Raw genomic sequence first — 17,500 nt, forward strand, 5'->3', positions numbered from 1 at the left:
TACATACATGCATACATACATACATACATACATACATACATACATACATACATACATACATACATACATACATACATACATACATACATACATACACACACACATACACACACACATACACACACACATACACACACATACATACATACACACACCACTTACTCACTCACACACACTCACTCAAAAACGCGTCAGTACGCTGGAGAGGAGCGCGTGCCGCTTGCGCTGGTGAAGCGGACGCGCGACCTTGGGCGGCTGCCTGTTGTCAACTTTGCTGCTGGCGGCATTGCCACGCCCGCCGACGCCGCCATGATGATGCAGCTCGGCTGCGACGGCGTCTTTGTCGGATCGGTGCGCACATGTGTGTGTGTGTGTATGTATGTGTGTGTGTGTGTGTGTGTGTGTGTGTGTGTGTATGGTGCAGAAGACACAACTTTGTTGTTCTGTTCTCACATTTTGCATACATGGTAACACCTTCACACACATTCACACGCATTTGCACACACGTTCACACACACAATTTATCCCCTCCCCCACACGCACGCACACACACACACACGCATTCTCCTCCGCCTTCCACCTTTCACCACCTCAGGGCATCTTCAAGAGCACCAACCCCGAGAAGCGCGCGCGGGCGATTGTGGAGGCCGTGACGCATTTCCGGGACGCGGCGGTGCTGGCGCGCGTGAGCGAGGACCTTGGACCGGCCATGGTCGGCATCAGCTGCGACTCGCTGCTGCGTGACCCAGCGCACAACCAACTCGCCTCCACCCCGGAGTGACGCCTGGCTGTTGTCAACGTATGGGGAGAGAGAGATAGCGACGCAGCCAGAGCGCGAACACACACACACACACGCGCGCGCGCGCGCACACACACACATCTCGTCTCATTCATCCCAACTTGGTTGTTCTTCCTTGATGTTGCTTTTGTTTTCGTACATTTTATGGTCCTGTTATCCAACAATACACCATTCCATTTCATTCAACACAACAACAGCAGCACTTCACACAACACCTCTGATGCACGCAAGCAACACACACACATGCAGGAGACAGGTTTGTATGTACATAAATCAATAACCAAACCAGCAAGTACCAGAGCGACCATCATGCACACCACCCACCACTCAAGAGCGGCGCATGAGGTGGCGCACTACAAGCTGCGCGGCGTGGGTGGACTGAACGTCCTGCGGCCACGCCTGCACGGCAGTAAGGGCGGATTGCGCAACGGCGCTGTCGTCAAGGTCCAACAACACCAAGTTGAGCACATCCATGAGGTCAAAGCAGCACGCGTGCGAGAGAAGATCGCACAGGTCCTTCGGCTGCTGCAGATACACGCGTGCCAGGCCAACCTCCTCCCACAGCAGGTTCAGCATGCCCGCGCTTGAGTGAATGGAGGAGAGTCGCACGCCATGACGCAAGCTCATGCCGGCCAGCGCGTTGTGCGTTGCTGCGTACGACCCGCGCCGCTGCCGCCTTCGCGGTGTCAGCGCATCGCCAGCACGCGGGTGCATCGCAGCCGGCGCCGGCGGGGACATGGAGTGCGCGGGATCAGCACGTGCCCAGGGCATGATCAAAGGAGAGTGCATGTCGCCGGCACCGCTCTCATCCTGCCGCTGTGCGTGGCCCATGGCGCGAACCAGCGTCGTCAACAGGCGCAGGCGAGACTCGTCCCTGTGCGAGAACACGCCGTACTTGTGCAGCATGCCCACCACGCCCGTGTATCCGCCCAGCACCGCCGTCAGGAGCGGGCACTGCTGTGTAAAGGCGGCCTCCTCCGTCGTCAGGAAGATGGCACGCGCCACCACCAGCCGGCACCCCGCACACGCCTCCATATTGCGCACCACACGCCGATCCACATGCATAATTGGATGTGTTGATGTTGCCGATGGTGTTGCCGATGGTGTTGCCGATGTTGTGGCGGTGGTGGTGGTGCCGCTGCTGCTGGGAGAGGTGGGGATTGACGTGGCTGTGTTGCTAGCGCAGCCACGCTTCTTTGCGTCACTGCTGCTGTCGCTGTTGTCGTTGCCTCCCACGTGCTTGCATGCACTGCATGTACTGCTGCGTTTGTCACCATCAGAGTCCGTGAAGCCAAAGCACTGGGTGAGGAGGACATGCAGGGCGTCGGTGAACCCAAAGCGGCAGCAGCCCGCAGCCACGGCCTGCCAGCACGAGACGGGCACGCGCGCATGCAACTGCGTGCGGGTGAGAAACTGCAGCACGCGCGACAGGGCAAAGCCGAAGCTGGGCGCGCACATGCTCATGAGGTTGGTGGACACGATGGCCAGCATGGCATCGTCAAACTCAAACTGCCGGCGCACAAAGTCGAGGCACTTGACGGCACCGCACCGGCACATCTGCCCGAGCAGCGGCCACGCGTGCGTGAGGCCCGGCAGCGTGTCCGTGTAGTGCTGGCGCCGCAGGTCGAGCGCGTTGTGCAAGCATGCAAGCACAAAGGCGCGGTCGCGGCTGACGGCCGCCTCAATGTGCGGCACGTGCACGCGGGCGTACTGCGCGTGGTTGCGCAGCAGATGGTCCAGCAGCGCCACGTTTCCGTCCTCGCACGCGTGCGCCACGGCAATGCTGGCCAGGTCAAGCAGGTCCTCCTCCGGCACGCTCAGCGAGAGAAAGTAGTCGACCGTGCGCGGGCTGTTGAGCACGGGCGCGTTGGCGTGCAGCGCGTCCGCCACCTGCTGCTGCTCGGAGTAGTTGGCCTTGCCTGCAAGCAACCGCGCCGCGTCCGCGTGCCCGTTCTGCAGGCTCTGGTCGAAGAAGGCCAGCAGGGACTCGCGGCAGATGAGCGGGGGCACGCTGTCCGCCACTTTTCCAATGGCATCGAAGATGGCCCGGATGCACGCCACGTGGCCCATCTTCACCGCCACGCGCATGCACAGCAGCATGGCCGCAGACCGCTGCTTGTGCTCGGCAGCCAGCAGCGGCGGCAGCGTCAGCAGGTGGTGCAGCACGCGCGCCGCGCCAACCAGCGCCGCCACGCTGGCCACGTCCACCACGGCCTCCGGCGTCTTCAAGTGCGGCCGCTCGCGCGGGAAGAAGCGCGTGTACAGGCGGACGGCCGACTCCGCCATGCGCGGCGGCGGCACCGCTGGCGGCGGCATGACGGCGATGGTGTCGTGCACGAGCTGGATGACCGGGTTGGAGCGGCGGCGCGGCCCGCGCTCTTGTTGCTGCCGGTACACCGCTGTCACGCGCCACAGCACCTTGTACGGGCGCATCTCATCCACCGTGGCGTGCAGGAACCAGCAGCTGCAGCGCAGAGCACACAGATCGTCCACGCTCAGGTGCGGCAGCACGTGCTGCTGGATCACCTCCCGCGGCAGATCACACAGCGTGTGCAGGTCATCGTGCTGGTGCTCGTGGTCGTGGTTGGGGCGGTCACGGTGGCCGTGGTCGTGCATTTGCTGCTGCGGCTGTGTTTGTGAGCGCTTGGCGAAGAAGGGTGAGGGCGGCGTTGTCGTAATCACCGGCACCTTCGGCGCCTTGCTCGTGGTCATTGGCGCTGCGTCTGTGGCTGGTGCGCCCCAGCGCTGGTTGTAGCGGTGGTAGTACTGCTCCTCAACGGCCACGCTGCTGGACGACGAGGAGGTCATGGACGATGCTGCGACCCGGTCGGGCGAGCTTGGCACAGAGGCATACGCGCTGTCCAGGCCGCGTGCACTGCTACTGCTGCTGCTACTGGTGGTGCTGGTGCTGGTGGTGGCCGTGTGCTTGGGCGCTGTGCTGGCGTCGGACGCCATGGAGGACGTGGAGGTCGTCCTCCCGCGGTACCAGCTCATGTTGCAGGTGAGCTCACGCTGGCTCATGGTACATACGGCTTCGGAGAGAGGAAGGGGAATGAGGAGAGGGAGGTGCCTTGTGGTGTGGTGGGAGGTGTGGTGTGGTGTGGTGTGGGAGGTGTGGTTCGAACCAAGAGAGCCAAGGCTGTGGGGTGTGTTCGTGTTGGAGTTGGATGCTTGCAAGCAAGCAAGCAAGGAAAGGAAAAAGAAAGTTTACTTGGTGGATTGGCTGGTGAGTGAATGGATGGGATCGATGGGATCGAGGCGGTTGGGGAGAGCGGGGGGGGGGGGCGGTGAGCGTGGTGGTGTGAGGGCTTGGCTTGGAAAACGGCAGCACAGCGCAGCGCAGAGCAAGCAGAGCAAGACAGCGAAGCAAGCAAAGGAAGGAGTTTTGCGCGCTTGGCTTGCTTGGCTTGGCTTGTTTTGTGGCTTTTTTGTGCGACGCTAGCCGGTGCCAGGCAACATCACAAGTTGCAGGGTTGCAGCAAAACGCAAAACGCAAACAAGACAGCGTGAGCAAGGTTGGCATGAGCAATCAAAGTGAAAGGGTGGCGAAACTGTCAACGTTGACAGAAGTGCGGATAGATAAAAGGGTAGTGGATGCGGGTAAAATTTGAGGCGGCAAGAACAAGGAGAAAAGACGTGTGTCACACAGGAGACACACCCAAAATGTTTTCTTCGTGGTGTGGAGAGACAAACACTCACTGCAGTGCCCTTGCCGTGCCATGAGCACGAGACAACAAAGCAAGAGACCACTTTCACGCACATGACGTTCACGCACACAACAATACACGAGACTACAAGAAGATACTCTGTCCTGCTGGCCGGCCTCCTGACCGAGGACACCATGTGTGACCCAAAGCCGACAAGGCAACAGTGCGCATCTGAAGCGCCACTAACTCAACAAGTGAGAGCAGCTCGAGCGACAGACAAAAACCTCCCAGAGCCTCCCAGTCAATTCTCGTTGTTGAATCATGGGAGTAACCGATACTGTTGTAGTGAGCCCGTGGAGGACATTCAACAGCGCGTACAGGACTCCCCTCCTTCAACGGAAAAGTATCTCGTTCTCATTTGGGTTAGTGGCATTTCATGAGGACTTTGGCTTGAAAAGATTGCACGGATGGGCGTTTGATTGGTTGGTTAAGGTTGTGCAACCTCATGCGGCACGCACATTTTTCTGACCTAACAAGTCTCCTCAAACTCAATGTAAAATGCTGCGTGCTGTTTGTTAGTGTGCACTGGCAGAGACTCCACTTGGGCAGGGGCACCAACCTGACGCCAAGAAAACTGATCTGCTGCAGCTTGTGCAGAATGCCAAGAACCGTGCAACAGACGAAGTATACTTACCTTGTCATCGGGATAACTTTGAAGACCTTGAAGATCACATCAAGTCCAACAAGTGGGCAGAAGCGTTTGATTCAGTCGTGGCTGTGCTTCAAGACGTTCGTCCCTTTGACATTCATAAGACAAGGTATCTCATCGACCAGAGTCGCGTGTATGCGGAGGCGATGCAGAGCAAGAACGTCGTCGTCTTCCTCGGTCGATCGGGCGCCGGCAAATCCACCTCCCTGCTCTATCTCTCTGGCTGCAAGATGATCCAGCGTACCAACGCCTATCGCGACATTGGCCCTGCCCCTGGCGCTGCTCCTGAGGGCTTCAAGGTCAATGGCAACCCCGAAAGCGAGACGGCGTACGTGCGTGGTGTCCGCATGACAGTGGATTACCTTGTGGACAACGGCGTTATGTTCGGAGATGACGACACAGACGTCCTGATTGTGGACACGCCAGGTTAGTTGCAGCTTTTCTGTTTCGCACCCAATACACGCACACGCACACATACACACATTCTCTCACATGCATGCTTGATGCACACTTGTGTCCCCACCTCGCCTCAATAACTCACTAACTGCTTCCCCACCCCCGCATCCATTCCACAACTCAATACACAGGCATCGGCGACAATTCCGGTCCAGAGGTTGACGTGGCGAACACCATCGGCATCCACCACGCCCTCAAGTCATGCAAGGGCTTCTGGCCGGTCATCGTCGCTTCCAAGGATAGTGGCGGCAACGGAGAACTGACCAAGGCGAGCCTGAAAGTGGCCTCCAACCTCTTCAAGAGCATCAGCAGCATCAAAAGTCGCCTGTCTTTCCTCTTCACTAAGTACCAGAGCGTTGACGAGCATGACGCAATCGCTGAAATGTTCAAGGTGTTCCAGGAGCAAGCACGGGAGCGCCCTAGTGATGATCCGTACCGTGTCATCGTCCGCGTCATCGCCGCCAAGCTCAAGCAACTCAAGAGTCGGAAACAAGCCGGAGATGAGATTGTCCTCCCTCTCGAACCAGATCGCATCGCACTGCACCTCAACGACATCTTGAACAAGCAACCCATTGCCCCGTCAAGCGTGGCCGACCAACCATCGCTCCTCTCCATCTCGGAGGCAGCCATCGCTGACCAGGCCCGCCTCAACATCGCCGCCATCCAGTTTGCCATGGAGCGTGGCGAGCACGACCTCGCCGTTCAGCGCGTCAAGGAGCTGCAGGACCTGCAGGAGGTGGTGCCGTCCGAGGAGGTGACGCGGGCCACAAAGAACGCCCAGCAGGCGATTGTGCAGCACCTTACGCGTGAGTTCAACGCTGTGGTGGAGCGCATCAACGAGTTCAAGGATGCTTCTACCGGCTTCATTGCCGTGGATGTGCTGGACACCCTCACCGCCATTGGCGACGCCACCCGCTTCTTCCAACGTGAGCTGCAAAACCTCGACCTCTCCGCCGTCTCTGCAGAGGTGACGGCCTCCGCCCTTGGCGACCTGGTCAACACACTGCAGCGGGACGTGGGCCGCGCTGAGCTCTCCGCCCACGCGCGCGTCAACCAGGCCAACAAGCTGCGCACCCTCGTCAGCGCCATCAGCAGCATCCCTGCCGAGCGGTACGAGAGCGCCGCGCAGGGCCTCGCAGACGAAGTGCTTTCGATGCAGCGGCGTGCTGTTGAGGCGCTCGAACAGCGACAGCTGCACGAGGCAGGCGATCTAGGCACAGCCACGCTACAGGCTGCAGATGCTTTTGCCGCCCACCTCGACGCCACCCGCACGGCCCAGCTGACAGGCGCCAGCGTGGGCTCCAGTGGCGCCGGCAGCAGCGGCAGCACATCGTCAACAACAACAACAACAACAACAACAACGACGACGACGACGAGCACTGCCAGCAGCCAGAAGACCAGCGCCAGCAGCCTCCCTCAGCAGGTGGGCGAGTTCACCCTCACTGGCCAAGTCGAAGTCGAAGCAGAGACCGCCCAGTCGGCGTCGCAGCGCATTGCTCCCTGGCGGGACGCGTTCATCAAGTCCCTGCGTGCTGCCGTGCATTACCCTGTTGAGCAAGCTCGTCGCACTCTGATCGACCTCACCCCAAACAACTTGGGCCTAAAAGGACAGACCGCTGTGGACGCGCTGGCAACAGCGCTGGCCCTCACCACCGATGTGCAGAAGACGCCCCAGCTTGCAGCCGTCATCGGCGCACAGCAGCTGGAGTCGCTGCTCGACCAGCTTGTGTTCGTGTGCGACGAGCATCTCACCCACATCATCAACGATATTGCGGAAGTGTGCCAGCAGGACCTGACCGACGCCCTTCAGCAGGCAGAGCCGCTTGTGCTCCACCTCGTCCGATTCCGCGACTTGCCCTCTGTGGATTTGGCGCGCAAGTACACTCGCCACGAGGCCGCAGCGCGTGCAGAGGTTGCCCGGGTCGTGGGCACCGCCCAACAGCTCGTGCGCGATATTTTGCACAACGCGTTTAACAACCACAGTGACAGTGGCATACCTTGCTCTCTCACAGCCCTGCTGGCCTCGCTCAAGGCCGCAACGTATGCCAACGAACTGCAGGCTGGCATGATTGACAAGGCCACCGACAAACTCATCAGCAGCGTGCGAAGTGAGGAATGCCAGTTTGTTGCCGTCGCCACCCGCATGCCCATCCAGCTCGACAACCCCGACATTGTTCCCAATGTGGCGGAGGCCATCGCCCGACTCTCCAGCCTGCGCACACTTGGTAGCATCCTTGGCGGTGTCGGTGAGGGCTACACACATGCCATTACTCACGCAGAGAATACTGTCCAACGCATTGTGGACACGGCCAAGGAGTTCTTTGCCAAAGTCCCAACAGACATCGTCTTTGACAACCCTGCAACGGGCGGTGACGAAGACGTGTCGAGCCCTTCACCATCGACCACGCGCCTTGACTTCCAGCTCGACCTGAGACGTGTGAGCCGCATCCACCACTTTCTCCACAAGGCGACAAAGGAGTGCAGCCTTGAAAAGCACATCTCTGGTATAAAGGACTTGAAGAACGTCTTGCAGGGCTCCATGGCCAGCTATGGAACGCTCGTTCGTCTCTACCTCTCCCATGTCAACGCCAACGTGATCCAAACGTTTGTGAACGATGCGGCTGATGATGCAGTGGCCGCTACCAGACGCCTGAGGATGGCTTGTCTCACGCTCCAGATTCGACTGGAGGAGCTGCAGCGCATGGAGGATCAGTTCCCAGAACTGCACGCGCTGGCGTTTCCAACGCCGCCACAAGAGCTCATCCCCTTGCGCCAAGATGCAGCAAATCGAGAATTGGAGTGCCGTCAGCTGAGACAGGACGGACGACTCAATGAACTGCATCGCCACGTGCTGGCTGCAGGCATCTTGCGACAGCTCGACGGCGTCCTCAAGGGCGCCATCACGTACACCCAGCTCTACCGAAACGCTGTAGAACAAATCACCGACTTCAGCAGACGGGCTGTCCAGAATGTTAACGCAGCAGTTGAAAGGCGCAGCTTTTTGGAGGTGGCGACCTTGCTCGAGCAGCTTCATGACACGGCCCCCCAGCAGCGGTCAACGTTGGATCAGTCCATCATAACTGCCGTCGATGCAACCTACGCCAACTGCCTGAAGCGTGCTCGCCAGATCACCAACGTTAACGGCGACAAATCCCGTCTGCAGCGGTTCGAGGAGCTGCAGCAAGCCCTCAGCAAGGCAAAATCGACCATACAGCTGCAGGCGCCCGGCCTTGAGCTCGTTACCGCAGAGCAAGCTGACGAGTGGGAGAAGAAGATCGCTGCCGTGAGGAACACAGTGAGCACATTCCTAACAGATGAGTGCAACCGAGTGGAGAGCGACATGCAGCGATGCTGCTTCGCCGAGGCCCAAACCCAACTGCAGGAGCTCGCTTCCTGTATCCAAGCTGTTGAGCACGAGCTTGAGGGCTTGGATGAAGCACGCGCGCGCATCAGCGACCTCAGGACTCGTATCCTCAAGGGCCCCGAGGAGGCAGTCGCTTCTTTTGGGGGTTTGACATTGGAGAAGGCCATCCGCAACCCACCACAGATCTTGACGCACCTTGCCAAGGAGAGCGACCAGGTGAAGAAAGCCGTGAACCAGCATCTTATTGAGCTGCTGACAGACTTTAAGGATCGCATGTCCAGTGATGACGTGATGAATGTGAACCTGGAAGCAGTGGCTCTGCATTTGAAACACTTCAAAAAGCTGTGCCCTCAGCACATACAGCAACAATTGGCTGCAACATCGGCTGACATTCTGGCAACGCTTCGCCAGCGCATTGCATCACGGGCGAATGAAGCCGGAGAGCGCCTTGACCACGATGACTGGGATGGCCTCAAAACTGACGTTGAGCTGATGCGCAAACAGCCTGCGGGCCAGCTTGCCAACACCATCAACGCGCAACTCACGTCCAAGGTTGACGGCATCGCCGAGGACGCCTTCCAAGCGCTCGAGGACCGCAGACAAGACCGGCAGCTCCTCAAGGTTGTGAAGCGCCTGGCCAAGTGCAACGAGATTGGCGTGCCGACTGCAGCGGCCAAGCTGAAGGCCATGGTGCAGCAAGCGACATCGAAGCTGGGCGTTGAACACCAAACAATGGCGCACGTGTTTGCCTCACCCCAACTGACGGAGCCGGACATCGCCCGTGACGTGTCCCAGGACTTTGCACGGAGCGTGGTGCGCGCCCTCTATTTGGAGAGCAGCATTCAGCTGGCAAACAACTCCATCAAGAAAGACAGGACAACTGGCGGCGGAGGCAGACTGCAGCGTCACGAGACGGACGATGGTGCGTCTGTGCTCGAGGACGATGGTGCGTCTGTGCTCGAGGACCTCCGTGCATGGGCAGTGAAGTGCTCGAAAGATGTGGCCAAGCTGCAGCAGGACGTGGGCCATCTCAAGACCGCGCTGGCAGAGCTGGAGCCCTCCAAAGTGGACTGGAACGCCTTTGCATCCGTCAACCCGATGCTGCTGTCGCACCAGTGTGGGCTGGTTGCATGCACTGGTTCGGAGCTCGCCCGACCCGCAAAGGAGCTTCACATCGCACCAGCTGTTCTGGAGGAGTGCCAGAAGTGCAAGCAGTCGCTCGATGCAATCGTGTCGGAGCTGGATGACGTGACAACAAAGTGGTTCGACGAGAGCATGGGCATCAACGTGCTGGATGACCAGTACAACGTCAATTCAGAGGAGATGCGCAAGGCATACGCACGCCTCCACTGCACGAAGCAGCTCCTGGAGCTGACACTTCCCTTTGCGGCCTATTTTGCAGACGGGGTGGAGGCGGTGCGCTCACGCCCGGAGCAGCTGGCCGAGCACGTGCAGCTGCAAGAGGAGCACATTTCATCAGAGCTCCACGCAGCCCAGACGTCACGCAAGTACGATCGGATGAATAACCTGATGGCCCACTGGAACAACATTATTGCTCTCACAAATGCCAAGCCACCACCGTCCCTCGGATCCAAGTCAAGGGTTTTGTCGAAGGGCATGCGAGGTGGACAGCAAGACCAGCGTTCGTCACATGATGCCCATGGCGAGCCAAGTGTATTTAATTTGAAGCTGGTGAAGGACGTTGAGGCAAACCTCATCCAAGATGCGAAGAATTTGGTTGCGGACCTGCATCGCTCCCACACAAACGGCACCATTGCGCACGTTCTCATCCAGCTGCAGACGCTGGCGGACAACTTTCAGTGCGTCCGCGATGAAGTCACAAGCGATATCTGTGCTTTCTTGGACACACTCGATGACAAGGGCAGTATGCGCATACCCAAACTTGGACTGTATCTTGACCAGCTGCAGTCCCCAGAGGCACAGCGCGTGCTGCAGGTGTACGATGTGTTCACCGGGTACCTTCGTCGCCTCTTCAACAACAAGATCAGCTCTGTGGGCATCGACGACGCGCTCAAGACGCTTCGGGAAGGAGGCATAAACGAACTCACACTCGAGCACTGTGACGAGCTGAAGCGCATGTTTGATGAATTCCTCAAGCAGTATCACAAGAACTTGAAGATGATCATAGATGGGCCAAAGGCAGTAGACGAACTTGCTGCAAGTGCGAGGGCTTGTGCTGCCGAGATCACAAAGAACCCAAACCTTCACGCTCAGGGCATGGAGTGGACGGCTCCAATGAGGTCGCGGCTGCCGACACTGATGGCGCACATCTTTGGCATGTGGACGCTGCACCATGCCAGCAACCCCAACCAGGCCCGTGAGGAGTTCCTGCAGCCGCATCCTTCCCAAGCCCTGGCCATCTTTCGCCTGCTCGGTGTTGGCACTGAGAAGGGCGAGCTGCACTCCAACATGGTGCAGGTCCTGACGGGACAAGGAAAGTCCGTCATCTTGGCTGTCACGGCATCTGTGCTTGCGCTGTACGGCATGCACGCCAGCGTTGCCTGCTACTCCGAGCACCTCAGCGTTCGCGACTACTACGCCTTCTCATTCTTGTTTGACAAGCTGGGCGTGGCTGAGCATGTTGAGTACGGCACGCTCAACGCCCTGTGCGAGTCGCACATCAACAAGGAGGGCGACATCCGCGAGCGCGTGCAGCACTTGATCCAAGAAGACAAGTTCCAGAAGCCTGGGTGGATCAAGCGCGCCAAGGACAAGGCTGCTGCCTTGAAGGACAAAGCAGCAAGCTTCCTGCCTGGAAGTGCCAGTTCCTCCAAGGTCCCGCGCCCTCGCGTGCTGTTGATTGACGAGGTGGACGTGGCACTCGACCCAAGCATCATGAGCGACACATACGCGCCCAACTGCAAGGTGACCAACGAGGCTGTCAAGAACTTGGTGATGCACCTGTGGGACAATCGCACAACTGGACTCACGTTTGCGAAAGTGGCCAACTCAACGCAGTATGAGAACCTCCAACAGCAGTTTGCCAAGCCCTACCACGACCTCCTCCGGAGCTGCGTGAACGCCATGATTGTTGACCTGCAATCGTATGAGAAACACGGGTACGTGTTTGAGGGCGGCCGCATCGGTTACAAGCTGCACGACACCGTCAACTACAAGATGCGCATGCGCTACAAGACCTTGTTCGCGCTCATGCACGAGCTTGAGAAGGTGGGAATCGACGTTCACACTTCAAAGGACGTGGCCAATGAGGTTGCCTTCTTCATCAACTGCGGCGCGTTCTCGTATTTTGAGGTGCAGCGCACATTTGCTTGCACGCTCGGCGTGACGGGCACGCTCAAGGACCTGTCTGCTCCCGAGTTTGGGGTGCTGAAGGAAGACTACGGCATTCACACGTACACGGTGATGCCGTCCATGTTTGGCGCGTCGCAGCTGAAGCCGTTTGAGACAAACGACCTGATGATTGTGTCGGCTGATCATTTTCACCTTACCATCACCCAGGAGATTAGCAAGCGCCATGGGCAGGGCCGTCCGGTGATTGTTCTGTTTGAGACGGAGCGAGAGCTGCAAGAGTACTATCGCCACGACTCCCTCGGCGCCTTCATGCAGCACTTGCAAATCCTGAGCGAGACATTGGATGCTTTGGAGAAGGATGATATTGTGTGCAAGGCAGCGCAGCAGAAGCGCATCACGCTGTGCACACGCTCGCTTGGGCGCGGTGTGGACTTCCAGGTGCGTGACCCGGCCGTTGGAAAACTGGGCGGTGTGCACGTGCTGCAGACGTTCCTGGCAGAGACGATGGCTGAGGAGCGGCAGTGCATGGGGCGCACGGCTCGGCAGGGTGAGCCGGGCAGCTACTCGATGGTGCTGTGCCGTGAGCAGCTGAAGAAGTTTGCCGTGGATGATGACGAAATGTACAGGTGCCAAAGTGCGGTAGCACTTCGCGACTACCTGCGCAAGAAGCGCGATGAGGCACATGCAGTAAGGTTTCAGGAGACCAGCGAGGAGGCAAGGTCCTTGAGCGAGCAGCACGAAGAGTCGATGGCGTTGGTCGTGGATCTGCACCACGAGCAATTCGAGTCAGTGATCAACACACTCGAGCGATGGAATCATACCCACACAGTTCTCCCACATCTTTCTCGGACTCTGTATGCATTGGATGTCACTCTCTCCATGGGCGCAGCTCTCAAGCAGACACAGGAGGCGATGGAGGATGTCTTTGGACGCGTTGAAAAGATCCTCGAAAATGAAGGTCTGTACAACAAGACTGGTATTGCTGTTCAAGTGGCCGCGTACCGCAACTACAACGCAGAAGCGGACCAACTGCTCCAATTGTCCGGGTGGGAGCGGGAGCCGGGTGATTTGAAGGACTTCGTGTCTGGCCTGGAGGTGAACGGCGGCTGGGGCAACGAAGCGATCGAGGTTGCGCTTCAGCGCGCCAACACGGAGAAGGACGTGTCGCAGGTGATTTTGATTGGCGACGCACCAGCCAACACACCAGATGAGGTGACGCTGAAACGAGATTCGAAGGGCGAACAGTACTGGTCCAACGTTCCCGGGTATCCCGAGTTTGCCACATCCACGACCGCCGAGGCCGAGCTGCAGAAGCTGAAAGAGAAAGGCATTCCGGTTCATGCGTTCTACATTCACCCGCGCGCAAAGAGCTTCTTCGAGCACGCCGCTCAAGTGACTCGTGGGCGCTGCGAGTTCCTGAACATCAACGCTGCATCTGGGGCTGTTCAGCTCACGGATCTTGTTTCCGAAGAGCTGCTGCGGCGCGTGGGTGGCGATAAGCTCGTCGACACGTACCGAGCCACTTACTGCAAGTGATCAGATTTGTGTGTGTGTGTGTGTGTGTGTGTGTGTGTGTGTGTGTGTGTGTGTGTGTGTGTGTGTGTGTGTGTGTGTGCTCCATGCTTGTGCACGTGTGCATCCACATTCCTTCCATTCCAAAACCCGTTACTTTTCTTCCCTTCCCACAGTTGGCGTTCTGTCCTTCTTGCTCCTCCGCACCCCAAAGTCCCCCTCCCTTCACTTCAACCCCCTTGCTTTCATGCATTCACTTGTAGACGACTTCTCTCTTCTCTCTGTTTTTCTGTGCTCCGATCGCCGTTGCATCCTTTGAGTTACCTGCCCCAAAGATCCGTTACCTTGCTTTCTCCTGTTACGTTGCGTTCTTCACGTCGTTGCGTTGTGTTGTTCCTTCGGCCACTTGTTTGTTTCGGCCGTCTTGCGAGCCGCGCGTTGAAATGTGCCGTTCCACCAAACCAGTCGTAAACCCCGCAACACGGACAATTCACGACGTGACATCCCTTTCATCTGTTTTACTGCACACTGCACTGGTAAATGCGCAAGGCAATGTCGCAATGTCGCATGCCCATGTCACCGAGTAACCAGGGGAACAGACGTAACAAGCAGAAACGAAGCGAAGCGAAGCAAGCAGGCAAGTCACTGGCGGGCGACCAAACGACAATCCATCTGCGTTGTATCAGCTGTTGTCCGCCTTGACCACCACAGCCAGCGACGTCGAGGCCTGGCTCTCCAGGAACCGAAGATGGCTTGATGGTAATGTGCGTGCGTGCGTGCGTGCGTGCGTGTGTGTGTGTGTGTGTGTGTGTGTGTGTGTGTGTGTGTGTGCGTGCGTGTGCGTGTGCGTGCGTGCGCGCGTGCGAGTGTGTGAACGCGTGAGGGAATGTGACAGTACATGTCTCGAGCACGCAGCTGCAATTACAACACTTTCCACACGACTGACCTCATCCCACAACCACCAATACCAACACGTGCTCACGCATACCCCACCCCCCCACCCCCAAACCCACAAGCAACCCCACCTTTCATCGGAGAGCTTGAGGAGGGGCTGTGCTGGCGCCAAGCGGTACCACAGCGCTAGTCCATCGCCATCGCAGTCAATCGTCTCATACACCTTCTGCACACACACACACACAGGCAGCGCGCTATCAGTAGGGCGTCGTGGGACGCAACAAGGCAGACACACAGACACACAGACACACAGACACACAGACACACAGACACACATACACACGGACACACACACACACACACACACACACACACACACACACCACCCCCCGAGCCATCTTACCGTCACCGACTCGGGGGTTATCCACAGCTGGAACCCTGTTTGACCGATCTTACACGATTTCGAGTCTGAGCTACCCTCAAATCCTGATCTTGCTACATTACCAGGCTGGAGGTTATCAGGTCCCACGCCCCGGCACGATAACTTCTGGTCCGGGTTTCAATCTCTTGCTCGTTCTAACGTGTCCCCACGACCCATAACGTTATGCGGCTAAGACTCGTGCTAGAACACGACGACACACACACACACACACACACACACACACACACACCCCCCCCCCCCCCACACACACCTTGCGAAACGCCGGCAGCGGTGCTCCTTCCCTGATTCGCGCCGTGTACTCGTCATCCTCAAACTCTATTACCAGCTTCAGCCGCCGCACACCCTCGCCACCATCCTCGCTGTCCCCACTCTTTGCATCCTGCTGTCCCGACGCGGACGACGATGCTACCCCTGTTGCTCCCGTCGGCTGTACGCGCGGTTTTGATGGCAGCCCTGGCCTCCCGCTCTCATTGCAACGACCACCATCACGACCATTACCATCGCCACCACCATGAATACCATTATTGCTCTCAAATGCCTTCATGCGGTCGCGTACGGATCTGCCGCCAATCCCCGCAGGCGCAGATGTCGCCTTGGCCAGGCCACGTGTTGTAGCTGCTGTAGCTGTTGTTGCTGTCGCTGGTGTGGGTTTGTAAGTGGTGCCTGCGTTGCTCGGTGCTGTTGTTGACGGTACAGCTGTGGCCCTCCTTGTCTTCCCCGCACCAGACACCGCTGCTGGTGGCGGCGGTTTGGGCGGCGCCGTGGACGACGATGATGGAGCCGCTGATGACGGAGCTGCTGATGATGTTGATGTTGATGATGATGATGATGGGAAGGAGGGTGCCGCCGATGTGTTCTTCGTTGTGACCGTTGCTGCTGCCGACAGCTTGGCGCCCGCTGCTGTTGCCGGCGGTGGTGGCGGCTTGGATGGTGGCGCCACCTCCCTGCCCCGTCTTGAATCCATGGTCTCCTGGCGTTGTCGCACAGCCTGCTTCAGTCCTCCCAGCAGCGCCGCAGGTCCTGCCTTTCCTGTTGCTGACGATGATGATGATGGTGGTGGCGGGCGACGTGGTAAGACATCCTTGTCTTTCTCCTTCGCTTCCTTGGGCTTCGGCATGTCTGTGCTCGTTGTTGAAGCGTTCCCGCTCGTTTGCTTGCGTGCGAGCCGGGGCGAAGGGCGGGAGGGTGGCGGCGGTGTTGCTGCAACTGCTGTCCGCTGCAGTCTCTGCTTCAGCGGCGATGACAAATCCGATGCTCCTGTTGCTGCTGCTGATGATGATGGTGCTGGTGATGACAGCGGGGCTCCACGTGTTGTAGATTTGATTCCTGGTGGCGGTGCCTTTGCTGCTCCCGTTTTGCCTGCTGGTGCTGTTGGTGGTGCCGAGACGTGTGGCAGTTGTGGCGGTTGTGGTGGGCGCGTTGTGGCTGCGGATGTGTTGGTGTGGGGCGCGAGCGGCGGTGAGGGCGTACCACTGCCACCGCGCGCGTGCGTGTGTCTGCGTGCCGGTGGTGGTGTTGATGGAGGCGGTGGCCGTGCCATGCCCGTCGCCCCACGTGGCTGGTGCGAGTGTGGCGGTGACGGCGGTTGCGTCGCGGCTTTGCGCCCACCCAACAGCATCGCTCTCGCCGTTGTCTTTGCTGCCGACGAAGTTGCCGTCGTGGCAGGCGTGTTCGCTCTCGTCGCTGTTGGGGGAGAGGCGGTGCGGCGTGACGCGGGCGCAGACTGGTGCTGACGTGGGCGCGGCTGTAAGCGCGGCGGTGGTGGCCGTCGCTGCTGCTGCTGCTGTTGCTGTTTCGGTGGAGCGTGCGTCTGTTCTTGGCCGTCATCCTGCATGGCTTTGAGGTATTTTTCGCCCTGAAACCCGACGGCCTGATCCTCCTTGAACAGCGTGACCTACGAGTGTTTGGAAGGGGGGGGGGGGTAAGGAGGAGTAAGAGACGGGTGGATGAGCGAAAGGGGCAAAAAGGGGGGGGGGGCGAAGGGGTAGACGAGTAGAACAATGGGCGGAGGGGATTTGATGGATGGTGTGATGGGATGCATAGAAGAACGAACGCACGTCAGACACAGTCTTTCGTGGATGCACAAAGAGGCATATGGACAGACACAACCCAGCTAGACGCAGGCAATCGCGCTTCCCCCAAAACACATGCGAAGATATCACCTTGAGTTCGCTCTTGCCCATGAACTGCTGCTTCTGCAGCGCGGACACTTTTGACGGCGGCAGCTCAAACAGGACGAGGGGGACCTCAAACAGCGACGGTGACTGGCAATGTGGCGTGGTGTGGTGTGGTGTGGTGTGGTGTGGTGTGGTGTTGTGTTGGTGGGGAAGTGTGAGCATATTGGGTGGGGAAATGACGCATGCACGAGTGCAATTGGCTACACACCCACACCCACGTTCATGCA

The 17,500-nt window shown here is 58.6% G+C and overlaps 4 protein-coding genes across 4 annotated transcripts in view; 2 read left to right on the forward strand and 2 right to left on the reverse strand.

The window, feature by feature from the left end:
* The window catches only part of PTSG_12919 (pyridoxine biosynthesis protein pyroA), a 4,026-nt gene extending 3,007 nt beyond the window's left edge, over positions 1-1,019 (forward strand). Inside the window, exons 6-7 of the mRNA XM_004989050.1 lie at positions 196-351; positions 596-1,019. Of these exons, the coding sequence (XP_004989107.1) occupies positions 196-351; positions 596-781 (342 nt within the window). The 3' untranslated portion in view covers positions 782-1,019. The remainder of the gene's footprint in view (positions 1-195; positions 352-595) is intronic.
* Positions 929-4,061, reverse strand: PTSG_09753 (uncharacterized protein). Its single transcript, XM_004989051.1, has one exon. It carries the CDS (start codon positions 3,818-3,820, stop codon positions 1,127-1,129), a length of 2,694 nt encoding a protein of 897 aa, XP_004989108.1. The 5' UTR covers positions 3,821-4,061; the 3' UTR covers positions 929-1,126.
* Positions 4,062-4,686: 625 nt separating this feature from the next.
* Positions 4,687-13,784, forward strand: PTSG_09754 (helicase; the record flags this gene model as incomplete). Its single annotated transcript, XM_004989052.1, has 3 exons — positions 4,687-4,868; positions 5,026-5,581; positions 5,743-13,784. The coding sequence occupies exons 2-3, from the start codon at positions 5,302-5,304 to the stop codon at positions 13,782-13,784; spliced, it is 8,322 nt and encodes a 2,773-aa protein (XP_004989109.1). The 5' UTR covers positions 4,687-4,868; positions 5,026-5,301.
* Positions 13,785-14,263: 479 nt separating this feature from the next.
* PTSG_09755 (Na+/H+ antiporter family protein) overlaps positions 14,264-17,500 on the reverse strand; it is a gene marked incomplete at its 5' end in the record, with an annotated part of 8,041 nt that continues 4,804 nt past the window's right edge. The window contains 4 exons of the mRNA XM_004989053.1: positions 14,264-14,512; positions 14,786-14,880; positions 15,347-16,990; positions 17,259-17,360. Of these exons, the coding sequence (XP_004989110.1) occupies positions 14,443-14,512; positions 14,786-14,880; positions 15,347-16,990; positions 17,259-17,360 (1,911 nt within the window). The 3' untranslated portion in view covers positions 14,264-14,442. The remainder of the gene's footprint in view (positions 14,513-14,785; positions 14,881-15,346; positions 16,991-17,258; positions 17,361-17,500) is intronic.

Source organism: Salpingoeca rosetta (assembly GCF_000188695.1).
Source record: "Salpingoeca rosetta unplaced genomic scaffold supercont1.31, whole genome shotgun sequence".
NCBI lineage: Eukaryota > Choanoflagellata > Craspedida > Salpingoecidae > Salpingoeca > Salpingoeca rosetta.

Bases quoted from the DNA above. Each gene is read 5' to 3' on its own strand.
- PTSG_09753 (XM_004989051.1), bottom strand. From the start codon at position 3,820: ATGAGCCAGCGTGAGCTCACCTGCAACATGAGCTGGTACCGCGGGAGG.